Below are 15,872 nucleotides of genomic sequence, written 5' to 3'. Positions count from 1 at the left end.
CACAGTGTGCATGCTCTGGTGCCCAAAAAAAACCATAGTCCAACACGGCGGCCTCCATGAACTGGCTTCACATGCACCAATTTTTGGCAGCTTACCTTGTTCGCAGCTCTCCGGTAAGCAGTTCTTGTATATATCTCAATAGTTCACTTATTGGGGTGACATTAGCTCAGGCAGTAAGAGCAGTCGGTCCGGTGGAGGGTTGCAGGTTCGATCCCGCCCTGGGTGTGTCGAAGTGTCCCTGAGCAAGACACCTAAGCCCCAAATGTTCCTCTTGGTGCCTTGCATGGCAGCCAATGGGTGAATGAGAAGCATCAATTGTACTATCACTGGCTGTTGGGTCACCCAGCAGGTGAGCCTGAAATACTCAACGAAGAACTACTTTAGACTAAGTGTGTTTGCATGTACATTACAGAGTGCAAGGGTATATGTAAGCCATTGCTGTCGGGTGAGTGAGTATATGTATTTATAAGTGTGTGTGTGTGTGTGTGTGTGTGCAGACATCTGAGAGAGAGAGACAGGAAATCGGCCCTGGTTAGGAATGTCCGACAGGAAGTTCTCTCTGTATTAAGGGAGCTGGAGGAGGTACAGAAATAGACTTCCTGTTCTCCAAAGCCCCTTTGGGAAGGGAGGGGCCCATTTCCAGTGTTGGGTTAAAAATTAGCAATGTGTTACTTTAGCTCCGCCCCAACCGCTCTGCCTAACTGACTTAAATACAGTTTTAGGGGAGTAATGGTACTGGTACTATGACGGTACCCTGCTGAACAAAACAGCTCAAGCTAGGTTTTGAAACAACTGGTAGCTGGTTGACCAGTTTAGACCAGTTCTTAGCTTGTCATGGTTTGACCAGCTCAAGCTAGGTTTTCAAACCACTGCTTTTTACCAGCTACCAGCTCAGACAAGCTACCAACACTAGCTGTTGACCAGCTCATACCTAGCCAGATCTGCTTTATGACCAGCTTGGCCATGCTGGTTGACCAGTTCATACCCAGCTAGACCAGCTCCATTTTCAAGCTTGTGGCCCACATCATGGATGCCCAGGGAAATCAGGGACTCTGGGAAATACAGCCATCCCAGTAGAACAGGATGGGGAAATGTACTTCCTGTTTCCTCAACCTGGTTTTCTGTGCCTCCACTTCCTGTTTAATAGAAAAAGAGGGACAGCAATAAAAATTGTTTTAAAATTGGATAGTTGGATATGTTTGGTATAACACAAAACAACATAGCAGGGGGTCATGGCCTTGTGACCAACTGCAAAGTTTTGCTACCCTGCTGTAGTCCAGCTATGCCAGTTTAGCTTGACCAACTTGAAAATTGAGCTGGGTATGAGCTGGTCAATCATCTAGTGCTGGTGGCTTGTCTTAGCTGGTAGCTGGTCAAGCTGTGTCAAAACAGCTTGAGCTGGTCTGAACTGGTTAACCAGCTACCAGCTGTTTCAAAAGTATGTTATGTTAAGCTTGACTCAATCTGTTAGCAGAAATATACAGATCCTCATACACACACACACACACACACACTCAATGTCTTCCTCATGGCGCACACAGAGATCAGCCCACACAGCTGTGCTGAATCAGACGCCACAGGAGCAATGACACAGCAATCTGCTCCAGCTGTGATGACATCATGACTCGGCACTTTTTCAGCAGGAACCTGAACCCGTCTCGTCCTGATGACATCATAAACAGCCGTTTGGCTTGGAACCAGCTCGGTGTCTCCAACAACATGACTTGGCTCTGTCTCATTCCTAATCCTAAGAGATAAGATGACTTCAGAGGCTCTAGAATGAAACCCTGCCACCGTAGACCATGTTGTCTGATAAAAGAATCAATAGAGTAGCACAAATTACCATTTCTATTGCACATTTCTGAAACCCAAGATTGCTGCATGTAAAATGAGTGAAATGTGGAGTCTGACCTGCAATCCAAAGCCGCATATGACAGGTCCTCCTCTGATGAGCCGTGTGAGCTTGGCTGAGGGCCGTAGTGTGAAATGCGACAGGCTGGCTGCACCGCGTGTTCTCGGAGGAGAACTGCAGACATCTACACTCCCGAATTGGCATGGAAGTGACTAAAACTTCCCAATTTTGGTGGGAATTTGAACTTGAACTTTGGGTGGAGCTCCTGAACTGAATTGTATGGAAAGACGCTACATTCGAAGATGCCAAAAGGATATTGCAGTACAAGGAAATTTGTAGAATGACAAAAAACCTATGCACATCCCAGACTATTTTTTGTAGGTGCTGGTGTCAAAAATACCTGGCCTGTTTTTAGTCAGAATATGAACATTAGCATCCAATGCACATGAGCACCATCAGTTCTTATTTTACAGCAAGCACAAGTAAGTGGTGATATTTTGCTTTATGTCACGAGTTGCATGGTAAATGGGTGGATTATTTGAAAAGCCTATGACATTCTAGCATTCAGTGAAGGCTCGTGGGTGATTCCTGTTTTATGAAATTGTCTTCCTTTCTCTTTCAGACCATTGCACAGTGAACATATCTTCCAGCAATATTAGACAAATGATCCCCGACTGTAAAATCGCAATTAGTGCACAGTGCTGTATGATGCTTGGAAATCTTCTCATTGTAATCACAGAATTGTACATACATGTACATTGTATGCTAATGATAATTCCTGGCCCATGTTAACATGAATACGATCAAAGGACGTCTGAATAGTAATATGGTCATTTCAGTAATGGTTCTTGTTAGCCCAGCTGTGGTCTGTGACTGTGTTTAGGTTCAGACCCTGCATTAAAAAAAAAAAAGAAAACTTAATGAAATAATGGACAGTGGTTGCACACATATAATGGTATATATGGGACCAAGTATTTAATCAGTTGAAGTCAGATATGCTTCATAATATGTGTACAGGCACTGTCCATAATTTATTTAAGTAAATCCAACTATTACGTTTTTGAGTGTGGTCATTGCTGTATGTTCTTTTGGAATTGGGAAAGTTGGGAGTTTCTTTGGCCTTACTGAAAAAATAAGTACTGGCTGCAGTCCCTATACACTGAAACATTTTAATGTTTTAGCTCCACCTTAATTTCTTTAACTCAATTACTTAACTGGGCTTTTTAAATATGCCAAGAGGTAATGGTACCCACCACGCACCCGCAAAGCGTAGATTTGTGTGAATTTATGGCAAACAAGCCGGTCATGGTGCTGGATCGTGATCTGGCGTACCTCACAGAGCTGAAAGTTCTCACGGAGAGGGTGGAGAGAAAAAAAAGGATATATGGAAAATATATGATTGAAATAATAAGAGCACGCACTTCGTATTTATTTCATTTTAAAATAATTGATGTGCGTACTTTAACCAAGCGGTCTTATTTCACATCAGTACAGCTGTTCGAATTTCAACTGTCTAGAAAGGAAACAACAGTTCCAAGGACAGAGAAACGATTTGAGAAACAGAGACTATGACCCCCCCCCCCCGCCCCCCTTCTTTTACTCTCCATCTGGTTTGCTGGCTTATTTCTTTTCTCAGAGCACCCTCCCTCTCTCTCTCCCTCCCTCCCTCCCTCTTTCCTGTCAGTCTCTGTGGAGGATGTGTTTGGGAGTCGGGAAGAGGAAGGCAGTTTGTGTATATCTGCCCTGCTCTACCCACCTCTCTTTTTCTTTCTCTTTACCCCTCTCTTTCTCCTTCCACGTCTGTTTCTCTCCCTCTGAGCTGTGTGTTGGTCGGGGTCCTGGCTCCCTTCGCGACAGGCTGTGGGACAGCTGAACTGAGCGAATGTCGACAGGAGAGGAAGAGAACTGCGCTGGTAACCCTGGAGGTACTGTCTGCGCCAAACGGGCCTACTGGACACTAACTATATATACACACTGACCTACTGTGCGCTAACGAAGTACACACTCACCTACTGTACCCTAACGATCTACACACTCACCTACTGAACACTAACTATATATACACACTGACCTACTGCATACTAACGATCCGATCTACACACTCACCGACTGCCCTCTAAGGATCTACATACTCACCTACTGCACACTAAGGATCTACACACTCACCTACTGTGCACTAATGATCTACACACTCACCTACTGCACACTAACTATATATACACACTGACCTACTGTACCCTAACGATCTACACACTCACCTACTGCATACTAACGATCTACACACTCACTGCATACTAACGATCCGATCTACACACTGATCTACTGCACACTAACAATCAACACACTGACCCACTGCACACTACCAGTCTACACACTCAACTACTGCACAATTGCATTATACACACTGTCCTACTGCACACTAACAATCTACTGTACACACTGACCTACTGAAAACTAACAGTCTACTCACTAAACTACTGCACACTAACAATCTACACACTGGCCTACTGCATACTAACAATCTACACTCTCACCTACTGCACAATAACAATCTACATACTGGTCTACGGCACACTAACAATCTATATACTGACTTACTGCACACTAATAATGCACACACTGGCCTGCAGCATACGAACAATCTTTAACACTTCAAGTTTGGTATGACACTTGTGGAGGCCCTGAAGAAGTCCGCATGCTGGCTCCAGTTTACTGCAGTCGGTGTCAGAATGGGGTCAGAATGTTGCTGGTGTGTTTATGTTTACTGCACATGGCTGGCGCTAATGGTGTTTGTGTCTTTGCAACTCTGTCCTATTGACCCGACCTCTGCTTCTGTGGAGATGTGCCCATATATGGGCCTGCTCAGGGACAGTAAACAAGCACAGGATTCCAGCTAACGGCGATTACCTCGAACTGAACTGTTTCCGATCGGCTTGGATATTAATAAACAGTGATCAGCATTGTGGATGTGTGAGACTGAATGTGTTTTTGGACTTGTATTTGTATGTGTGTGAGACTGTGTGTGTGTGTGTCTGTATGCATGTGTGAATGTACTGTATGTGACAAAGAGGAAAGCTCTATTTGAGTTCACCCCTTTAGTGCCCTGTTGGGGTGATATGTTGACGCAGAGCTCGAGGTGGACTCTTGAGAGGTGAATTACATGTGCTCTGTGCTGTGGTGTAGGCATTGCTGGAGCCAAATTCTTTCATAATGGATTAATAATCTCATGACCAGAGAGACACAGACTCGGCTGTTCTTCTTAGCCACGCACACAGTTTTATTTGTCTTTCCTGTCTGTTTCGTTAACTGAGAAATACTCGCTCGGCGAGGTCAGCGGGCAGGTATGTTAATGGACCGAATGTCGGCTGTTTGATTGACAGATGCCCCGCCGAAGGTGGAGGTGTGGCCGGAGCTGGAGAGGGCAGAGTGTTTCGCCCGGGGGGCGGCCCTAAAGTGGGCCTCGGGGGTGTTCTGCCGCCCAGAGCTGCTGGAGAGGCTGGGCCAGTACCGAAAGAGAGAGAGCCAGCGGACCTCCTCCATCCACTCCAGACTGAAGGTCCGGTTATGCCTGTGCTTACTCAGCGCTTGCTCTTACACACTTGTTCAGGTTTAGTTGTGTTGGCCGAACGAGGGGGCAGAAATGGAAAGTGGCAAAGGATAAATTCCACACAGACATTAGGAAGTAATTTTTCACACAATGTGTGAAAGTGGTCAATGTGTGGAATAGCTTGCCAGGTCGTGCAGTGGAGGTAGAAACTCTCAGGGTTTTTCATGGCCAGGGGGCTGTATCACGAAGCAGTATTGCTGAGTCAGCTGAATAAGTTGACAGAGTAAATCCTGGAACCCAGCTAACTCCGTAATTCTGCTTTGTGATATGCCCCCAGGCTTGATACTGTGCTAGATACTAGTGTTTAGGTAAACTAAGCATTATTTACACATTAGTGATAGGAAAAATGCTATGCTATGCTGTGCGATCCTATGTTATGTTATGCTATACTATGCTATGCTATGCTATGCTATGCTATGCTATGCTATGCTCTGTTATGTTATGTTATGTTATGCTGTGTTATGTTACGCTATCCTATGCTATGCTATTTATTATACACTTCTGCAGTCCCATGTTCTAGTAATGAGCATCTCCTCACACACACACTCTACTATTTGTGAACATCGATGGTCACGTGGCTGTTTTCGGTCGCGTCCAGTCGGTGGTGCAGTCGTACCTGGAGGGCGTGGGCTGGGGCCTGGAGCAGCTGAGGGAGGCGCGGGGGGAGCTGAGGGAGGTGTCCCGCAGCCTGAGGGAGGCGGGGGTGGAGTCGCGGAGGAACGCCGAGGGGGTCCAGGGGCTGGACGCGCTGCAGGAGACCGCCGCCGACTACCGCCAACTCCTGGCCGCCGTCAGCAACCTGCCCCGCCTCTACTCAGGTGAGCTGTCATGGCCTGTACATCTCTGTCTCTTTCCCCATCCCTCTCTCCCCTTATCTCTCAATTTACAATTCAATTCAAAAGGTTTAATGCATGACGTACAGTATTTTAAAAAGCATATTGGCAAAGTGTAGTGATAGTAATTATAGGAACAATACAACATAAACAGAACCAATATAACAGCATAAATAAAATCTAATTATAATTATTATCACTCCCTCTTTTACTGATTTATGTATTCCAGTATTCATGCCGATTTTATTAATTTGACTGAAATCAGGTTTTTTTAAAAATTTAAGTGTTAAACTCTCTTTAAATAGCCCTGAAGTAACAATAAAAATAATACATTTGAGAAATGTAATTATGAAAAAAAAGGATTAATAAAGATCTAATATGATCTAACACCCCCCGCCCCCCCCCCCCCCCCTCTGCGGGTGGTACAGTCCTGAGGGTGGTCCTGAATGGTATGATCTAATCCCCCCCCCCCTCTCTGCGGGTGGTACAGTCCTGGGGGTGGTCCTGAATGGTATGATCTAATCCCCCCCCCCTCTCTGCGGGTGGTACAGTCCTGGGGGTGGTCCTGAATGGTATGATCTAACCCCCCTCTCTCTCTGCGGGTGGTGGTGCTGGATGGTATGATCTGACCCCCCCTCTCTCTCTACGGGTGGTACAGTCCCGGGGGTGGTGCTGGAGACTGAGAGGCTGGTGGAGTCCCGCAGGCTGCTGGAGGCCCACGCCCGCCTCATGGAGCTGGAGCAGTGGCAGGACGAGGTGCTGTGGCAGGTGCGCCAGGGCCCGGAGCCGGCCCCCCAGGACGAGGCCCTGGTTCTGGGCTACTTCTCCGGGGTGGGCCGCCTGGTGGACGCCCTGGCCCGGGAGCTGTGGTCGGTGGTGGGCAGCGGGCTGGTCCTGGCGGGGCAGAACCCCATCCCCTTCGTCTCGGCGGTGCGCATCGTGGAGCGGGAGGAGGCGCTGGACCGCGCCCTGCTGGAGGAGCGGGAGGCCTCGGCCAGGCCTCTCCCGCCCGGGCGCCCGCGGGGCTGGCGGGAGCGCTTCTTCGCGGTGGTGGAGGAGGCGGCCTGCGCCCGCGTGCGGAGCGTGTCCTACCTGCACACCCGCGGCCCCGGCCTGGCCAGCCACCTGGCGGCCCTGCAGCACGGCATCGTGGGGGATCTGGGCACGGTGCGCCACCTGCTGGAGCACTGCGTGCCGCCCCACTACCGCCTGGCGCGGGCGTACGTGCGGGCGTGCCACCGCTGCCTGCGCGCCCACCTGGCGCAGGTGTGCAGCTGGGAGCTGGAGAGCGGGGAGATCTTCACCGTGCTCAACTGGGTCTTACACGTCTACAACAGGTGTGTGTGCGTGCGTGTGTGCGTGTGTGCGTGTGTGTGCGTGTGTGTGCGTGTGCGTGTGTGTGCGTGTGTGTGTGTGTGCGTGTGTGTGAGCGTGCGTGCAGGACGAGTGGGATAAACTGCCCAAATCCAGGTGCGCAATGTAGAGACTTACCCAAGAAGACTCAAAGCTGTAATTGCTGTCAAATGTGCTTCTGTGAAATACTTAATTAAGGGTCTAAATACTTATGAGAGATTTCAGTTTTTTATTGTTAATACATTTGGAAAAAATTCTACAAATATGTTTTCACTTTGTCATTATGGGTGCAGATTGATGGGCACATTTTTTTAAATTAAATCTACAAACAAAGTGAGCAAAAAGTGAAGGGTCTGAATACTTTCTGAAGCCACCGTATGCGCTGGCCTGGCAGGCTGGAATGCTGCCTATTTGTCCAATAAAAGCAGATGCACAGGCTTACAGTGAACACTTTCATGATAAAATCTAAATAAATGAAGCTTGTTTGAGTTGCATCTGAATGTATTATTCTTCTGTCTGACTGAGTGCATGCGAATGCGTATGTGACTTTCCGGAGCTTAGAAAGCAGCGTTTCTGTGGGTGTCTGTGTGCCAAAGACAGCACGTGGCTCTGCATGGGTATTAGAGACTGTGTGTTTTGTAACAAGAGCTTATAACTGTGCTCACGATAAAGTGTGTGTGTGTGCATATGCATGTGCTTATGAGAAAGTCTGTGTGTGTGTGTGTGTGTGTGTGTGTGTGTATGCATGTGCTTATGAGGAACGCGTGTTTGTGTGTATGCATGTGCTTATGAGAAAGTGTGTGTGTGTCTGTGTGTTTGCATGTGCTTATGAGAAAGTCTGTGTGTGTGTATGCATGTGCTTATGAGGACGCGTGTTTGCGTGTGTGTATCTGTTATGTGTTTGTGTGCGTGTGTTTGCGTGTGTGTATCTGTTATGTGTTTATGTGTGTGTGTTTGCGTGTGTGTATCTGTTATGTGTTTATGTGTGTGTGTGTTGCTGTGCAGCTCAGAGATGCTGGGGGACCCGGAGCTGGTTTCAGTGATCAGCCCAGCGGAGTTGGGACCCCTGATCTCCCAGGAGGCCCTGGACCAGCTCCAGAACAAATACGTGCACAGCGTCCGGGTGAGAGCACTGAGCCTGCGCATGTGCATGTGTGTGCGGGGGCTAAAACTTTATATATGCATTATCTGTGTGTCTGTACTGGAGAACAGTGTGTGTGTCTCTGTACTGTAGAACAGCATGTTAGTGTGCGTTAGTGTGTGTTAGTGTGGGTGTCTCTGTGCTGTAAGACAGCATGTTAGTGTGTGTGTCTCTGTACTGTAGAACAGCATGTTAGTGTGCGTTAGTGTGTGTTAGTGTGTGTGTGTCTCTGTGCTGTAGAACAGTGTGTCAGTGTGTGTGTCTCTGTGCTGTAAGACAGCGTGTTAGTGTGTGTGTCTCTGTGATGTAGAACAGTGTGTGTGTCTTTGTACTGTAGAACAGCGTGTTAGTGTGCGTTAGTGTGTGTTAGTGTGTGTGTCTCTATGCTGTAAGGCAGCATGTTAGTGTGTGTGTCTCTGTGATGTGGAACAGTGTGTCAGTGTGTGTGTCTCTGTGCTGTAGAACAGTGTGTCAGAGTGTGTGTGTCTGTACTGTAGAAGTGTGTCAGTGTGTGTGTGTGTGTGTGTGTGTGTGTCTCTCTGTGCTGTAGAACAGTGTGTCAGTGTGTGTGTGTGGGTCTCTGTGCTGTAGAACAGTGTGTCAGTGTGTGTGTGTGTGTGTGTGCTGTAGAACAGTATGTCTGTGTGTGTCTGTGCTGTAGAACAGTGTGTCAGTGTGTGTGTCTCTGTGCTGTAAGACAGCGTGTTAGTGTGTGTGTCTCTGTGATGTAGAACAGTGTGTGTGTCTCTGTGCTGTAGAACAGTGTGTCAGTGTGTGTGTGGGTCTCTGTGCTGTAGAATAGTGTGTCAGTGTGTGTGTGTGTGTGTGTGTCTCTGTGCTGTAGAACAGTGTGTCAGTGTGTGTGTGGGTCTCTGTGCTGTAAGACAGCGTGTTAGTGTGTGTGTCTCTGTGATGTAGAACAGTGTGTGTGTCTCTGTGCTGTAGAACAGTGTGTCAGTGTGTGTGTGGGTCTCTGTGCTGTAGAACAGTGTGTCAGTGTGTGTGTGTGTGTGTGTGTGTGTGTGTGTGTGTGTCTCTGTGCTGTAGAACAGTGTGTCAGTGTGTGTGTGGGTCTCTGTGCTGTAGAATAGTGTGTCAGAGTGGATGCAGAAAGCACTGGAGGTGGAGCTAACAGACTGGCAGAGGGATCAGGAGCCTGACATTGACCATGAAGGATTCTACCACACCAGCCTGCCCACCATCATCACACAGGTATACAGACACAGGTGCATACCAGCAGCCATTCCCTTAACTCAAACACACACCTGAGCTTGTAACACCGCTACATACTGTATATAGAATTTAATTGAATACATTTTCATGAGGGAACTTCAAGTGAAGTAGCCAGCATACAAGAAATGTAATAAATAACATAAATTACATTATGAAATAAAGTTACAGGAAGAACTTCTGTACATAAATCATATAGAACTAAAACGCTAAACACAAAAGTACATTTTGGACTACAAATTACAATTTTAATAGGAATGAGCATATACAGGCAATCCAACCCACCGCCGTACACAGATAAACCTCTACATACTGTATCTGCTGTGATTATGCTTGGGTTATGGTGTAGATGTGTTGTGGTTGTATTGCAATCCTGTTGGAGATGTGTTGTGGTCCTGTTGGAGATGCGTTGTGGTCCTGTTGGAGATGTGTTGTGGTTGTGTTGTGGTCATGTTGGAGATGTGTTTTGGTTGTGTTGGAGATGCATTGTGGTCCTGTTGGAGATGCGTTGTGGTTGTGTTGTGGTTGTTTTGGAGATCCGTTGTGGTTGTGTTGGAGATGTGTTGTGGTCCTGTTGATAATGTTTCGGTTGTGCTAGATGCTGGAGGAGAACGCACGGGTGGCTCTGATGATCAGTATTTCCTTGCGGGATCAGACCATCCAAATGGGCCTGTACGAGCTGGAGAGCTTCCTCAACAGGTATGCATCAGAGGTGTGTCTCACGTGTGTGTGTGTGTGTGTGTGTGTGTGTGCGTACATGTGTGTGTACATGTGTGTGTGTGTGTGTGTGTGTGTGTGTGTGTGTGCACGTGCGTCTGTGTGTGTGTGCCTATTTCTGCCTCTCACTCCTTCTGTCACTTCACCGTCTGTCACTTTCTCTCTAAAAAAGGTGTTGATCTCACTCCTCAGGTGTTAGAGCCCAGGCGTCAGACTAAATTCCCAGAGGGCCGCAGTGTCTGCAGGTTTTTGTGGTTTCCTTTCAAGCAGATGCTAATTAAGTCTTTGAGAAATTATTTTCTGGTGTAAGATTTGTAAAGCAGTCAGAGACTTTCACAAAGAAAGATGAAGCTGGAGACCAGGAACGCACGGCCTGAGACGAGACTGAAACCTCACATCTGCGATGCCTTCCTTCAGAGAGTGTTTTGTGCCCTCATGGCCTGCAATGCCTTCCTTCAGAGTGTTTTGTGCCCTCATGGCCTGCAATGCCTTCCTTCAGAGTGTTTTGTGCCCTCATGGCCTGCGATGCCTTCCTTCAGAGAGTGTTTTGTGCCCTCATGGCCTGCGATGCCTTCCTTCAGAGAGTGTTTTGTGCCCTCATTCTGCCGTCCCTGTCCTCGGTCCCAGGTTTCGGGAGGCTCTGGTGGAGTTCGGGAAGGAGCACCGTAAGGATCGCAACAGCAATAAATTCTACCTCCACTACCTGCTCGCTGCCATCAGCAACTGCATTATCCTGAAGTGAGTCTGTGTGTGTGTCAGTCTGTGTCTGTTTATTTTGGTAAGCCTATTGTTTGGCCTCTGTCTTTGACTGTTTTTATTCTTATTTCTCAGTTGCATATTGACTCATCACCCCCTAACCTTATGGTGCCCTGAATTGGGAGAAGCTATGTATAAAAAGTCCTGAACATTCTACACGGTGAAAACAAAACGTATAAAAAAACCTGAGAGTCTGCTCTCGTGAATCGATTGATTACAAATCTAAAATTGTGGAATAGAGCATCAAATCAAGAAAAAGCGTCTTTATGGAGCTCACTGTATATACATGCATCAGTTTATACTGGCAACCTGTAAGGTACTGGGGCCCAGAAGATTGGTGGTTCAATCCCCGGTGTAGCCATGATAAGATCTGCACAGCTGTTGGGCCCTTGAGCAAGGCCCTTAACCCCGCATTGCTCCAGGGGGGGGGATGTCAAATCACCTTTAAGTAAGTGGATGAAGGCGTCCGCTAAATAACAAATGATATATAAATGAGGAATGACACTCTCACCTCCTCCCCCCCCCCCAGGAGCTGCACGGAGAGCCTGCAGCAGCAGAGGGGGCTGGTCCCGGCGGGGCAGCTCCCGCGGACACCCCCGGGGCCCCTGGCGGCGCTGGACCGCGCGGTGCGGAAGGCCTGCAGGCTGGCGGTGGACGAGCTGCTGCAGGACCTCCAGCCCGTGACGCTGCGCCTGCTCACCCGCTCCTGGCTGACCTGCGAGGAGGTCACCCCGGCGCTGTGCGCCCTCCTGGAGAGGCACTGCGACCTGTACGCCCGCGCCAGGCCCCCCTGCAGGAAGGTACAGGGTCCCCAGACCTCCCCCCCTCCCCTAGACACAGCATCAGACACCCCCCCCTCCCCTGAACACAGCCTCAGACACCGCCCCCACTCCCCTGAACACAGCATCAGACCCCCCCCCTCCCCTAAACACAGCATCAGACACCGCCCCCCCTCCCCTGAACACGGCCTCAGACACCCCCCACCCCCCACCCGCCTGACAACAGAGTTTTGTCTCTGGTTGTATTGGTTTACCGTCTTCTGGACGTCACAGGAAATTGTTGGTCAAATTCAACATTGGACATAATTCAACATTTCAAAGTGAAGTATGTATTAGAGTATTTTCGTGAGGAACACTCGACCACAGTGCTGGCAGGCTGAGTTGACTGGGCTCGCTGTGCTGCAGCTGCTGCAGGAGGAGTGCGAGTGGGTGGTGGTGCTGGAGTACGCCCGCGCGCTGATGCAGAAGAGGATGGTGTGTCGGGGGGCGGAGGAGAGGAACCAGCTCACCCATCGCATGATACAGGACACGCAGCAGCTGAGAGAGCTCTTCCAGGGCACAGTGAGTCAGCCCTAACCCCATCCACACACCATAACCCCATCCACACACCATAACCCCATCCACATACCATAACCACATCCATATACCATAACTATATCCACATACCATAACCACATCCACACACCATAACCACATCCACACACCATAACCCCATCCACATACCATAACTATATCCACATACCATAACTTTTTCTCCTGTGCGTGTTCATGGTGTGTGTGTGTGTTTTTGTGTGTTTCACATGCGCGTGTGTAGGAGGCAGAGGAAACCGTGGCTGGTGTTACCCCAACTGCTCTTCTGCCCGTTCTGGCAGACTTCATCCGGCTGAAGGACCTCAGCATGCTGACGCTGGAAGTGTCTGGACTCGTGGCCAAGTACCCCGATATTAGGTACATACCCAACATCTCACACTGGGTTGATTGCCCTTGTCACACCAAACACCAGCTGCATCCATTACAGTACATCAGCCTCCATACCAGGGTATAGTCCCAACCTCACAAAAGATGTGAGCGTAACTAGTACCTGGTTAAAAAAACCACATTAAACCAGAATATTATACGTCTTATCCCTACCAGGACAGTGTACTACTGTACTGTGTTTGACTACACCTTACTGTAGGGATACTAAAATTTGGCCCTTGGGGTCAATCGTACTTGTAGTTTTCATTTGTTCTTTCTAATCAGAGGGCTCATTCCAATCCTGCAGGCAGGATTCCAATGTCTGAATCAGGGGTGTCAAACAGTGTCTGCAGGTATTTGTGGTTTCAGCAGTCAACAAAGGCCTTAAGAACAAGGTGTGTGGACTCATTCCAATCACTTAATTTATCTTTCCTTGGTCATTGACTGACTCAGAATTCGATCACGGTCCGGTACCTTTAAGGACATTCCAACCTGGAGCTCAAGTTGCTGATTTTTACCTTCCTTTCCTTGCTCCTAGCTCCACCTATTGGAGGACGCAAGGACTGAGGAATTGTGGAAACATTCCAAAAATGGAATGTCCTTTGTCTTCGAGTCATTGGTTTGAACTCACATCAATTGTGAACGCAGATAGGGAGAGGTGGATTCACAGATGAATCGTGTATCCATCACTCCCAACATTCCAAAACAAAGCTTCCGTTCATGTTTCCTTCAGGAGCCTCCTAGCTCCTCACTCCTCGCTAGGAGCATGTTTTGGGTGTGAATGTCCTTGAAGATGCCGGGCCTTGATCGATTTCTGTATCAGTCGAGGACAGAGGAGACCAGGGCAGATAAAATAAGTGATTGGAATGAGCCCCTTGTCTCCTCTGTCATTGACTTACCTGGAAATCGTTATGGACATTCCAACCAATTAAATGCTCATTGAAAGCACTAGGAGTGAGGGGCTAGGAGGGTCCTGAAGGTTATCTTGAGCAAAAAAACATGAGGGTATCATTTGTGGAAGTATTTTTTCGGAACGTGCAACTTATAATCGACCTGTGGATCCACCTCTCCCCATCAGCTTGAAATGGAAAGGACATTCCATTTGCCTGATAAATGCTTCCTTGGTTCGAGTGTCCTCACTTCCTTTCCTGGCTTCTCTTCTTTGCGTCCTCTGATGGGAGGAGCTAGGAGTTAGGAAAGGTGGTGAGGAAAGGAAGCAAGCGGGTAAAAATAAGCAATTGAAAAGCATGCGATGACAATTCATCACTTGTGCTGAAGCACCAAAAACCAGCAGACATCGTGGCCCTCCAGGACTGGAGTTTGACACCCCTGGTCTAAACCCTGTAACCCAAGTCTGGTAGTTCAAGCCCTAATGTAGAGTTCCTGACTGAGAACCGTGTCTGCAGTCAGTCCGAGTGTGCATTTGTGTTTGTGTGTGTGTGTCTGTCAGTGAGGAGCACGTCTCGGTCCTGCTGGACGTGAGGGGGGATGTCCCGCGGGAGGTTAGGGCAGCGGTGCTGGATGTGCTGGAGCAGAGTGCCCCGCCCCTGCCACCCGGGTACCGCCCAGTGTTCTCCGACATCCTGGTTCCTCTACCCAGCATGCCTTTCTGCCTGTCTACCACCAAGTGCACCTGAACACCCCCCACTCCAGTCATCTGACCCCTCCACACTTGCCGTGTTTACAGAGGCCTAAAAGAGGTCAAGGGATTGTGCAGGTCTAATGCTGGCAGCCAGTTTACTCCACCATTGGGCATTGGGAGAAGCAATGAGGTTCAACCGTCTTTTTAGAATGTTCTTTCATAATTCTAAGTGTGTGTTCTAGAAATCGATTGCTTGAATTTACCAGTAGCGATTGTTACATCAGCATTAGAACATTAAGGACTTTCTAATCACGTGATTTCGCACCTTAAAGGGTTATGTGGGAGGAACAGACACTAAATTACAAAGGAGCAGGAGAGTACGATACTATGGAAAATATGTACCCACAGGAATACGACTAATCATAACAATAAGTAATAAATATGAAATAACAACCAAGGATATGTAATAAATATAGCAGTTATTGGTTCTAAATTAGGTTATCATGGTACAGTTGCAGTCTGTGGTCTTCTGGAATTTTCTATTCCACTCCCTTTTTCCAATGTGTACATTTGCTGGTGGTGTACATTTGCTCTACTGTACAATAAATGTATCAATTATACAGAATTGTGTTTTTTAATCTAGATTTTTGGTTTAAAGCAGCACCATAGCAGAGCTTTAAGGAGTGTTGTGCCAAAACGTTCTACACCCTGACCTTTCACTTCGGTGACATCACAATGGACTTCTGTAACTGGTGAACCTTAACCTTAAAAGGCGTCATAATATCAGCATGTCTCAAGACCATCTTTTCAACATTTAATCCAGGGGTGCACAGCAAGGGCCGAGCCACTTCAGGATTTTCTTCTGCTCTTAATTACTGAATTAGCTAAATAATGTCTTGATCAGACATTTGAATATGCACCAGCTACAGCTGCAGACTGCTAGTGTATCCTAAAGATTACTGTACTGTGCTCAAGTACAGGAGTGAACCAACATCATTTCTAGAGCTGTCAGAAAAATAAATTCAGGTAATTGGTTGTGAGTTGTGTTGAACTGATTTACTCTGG

At 47.8% G+C, this 15,872-nt stretch overlaps 1 protein-coding gene across 1 annotated transcript; it reads left to right on the top strand.

The window, feature by feature from the left end:
• Positions 1 to 3,563: 3,563 nt before the first annotated feature.
• On the top strand, positions 3,564 to 15,842 carry exoc3l1 (exocyst complex component 3-like 1). Its single transcript, XM_061221595.1, has 12 exons — positions 3,564 to 3,777; positions 5,233 to 5,408; positions 6,058 to 6,277; positions 6,951 to 7,629; positions 8,651 to 8,768; positions 9,873 to 9,998; positions 10,615 to 10,715; positions 11,361 to 11,471; positions 12,019 to 12,289; positions 12,674 to 12,829; positions 13,083 to 13,216; positions 14,676 to 15,842. Exons 1-12 carry the CDS (start codon positions 3,735 to 3,737, stop codon positions 14,860 to 14,862), a joined length of 2,322 nt encoding a protein of 773 aa, XP_061077579.1. The 5' UTR covers positions 3,564 to 3,734; the 3' UTR covers positions 14,863 to 15,842.
• The last annotated feature ends 30 nt before the right edge of the window (positions 15,843 to 15,872 follow it).

The sequence above is a fragment of the Conger conger genome, chromosome 15, assembly GCF_963514075.1.
Source record: "Conger conger chromosome 15, fConCon1.1, whole genome shotgun sequence".
Classification (NCBI taxonomy): Eukaryota; Metazoa; Chordata; class Actinopteri; order Anguilliformes; family Congridae; genus Conger; species Conger conger.
This window is presented reverse-complemented; position numbering and strand designations above follow the sequence as displayed.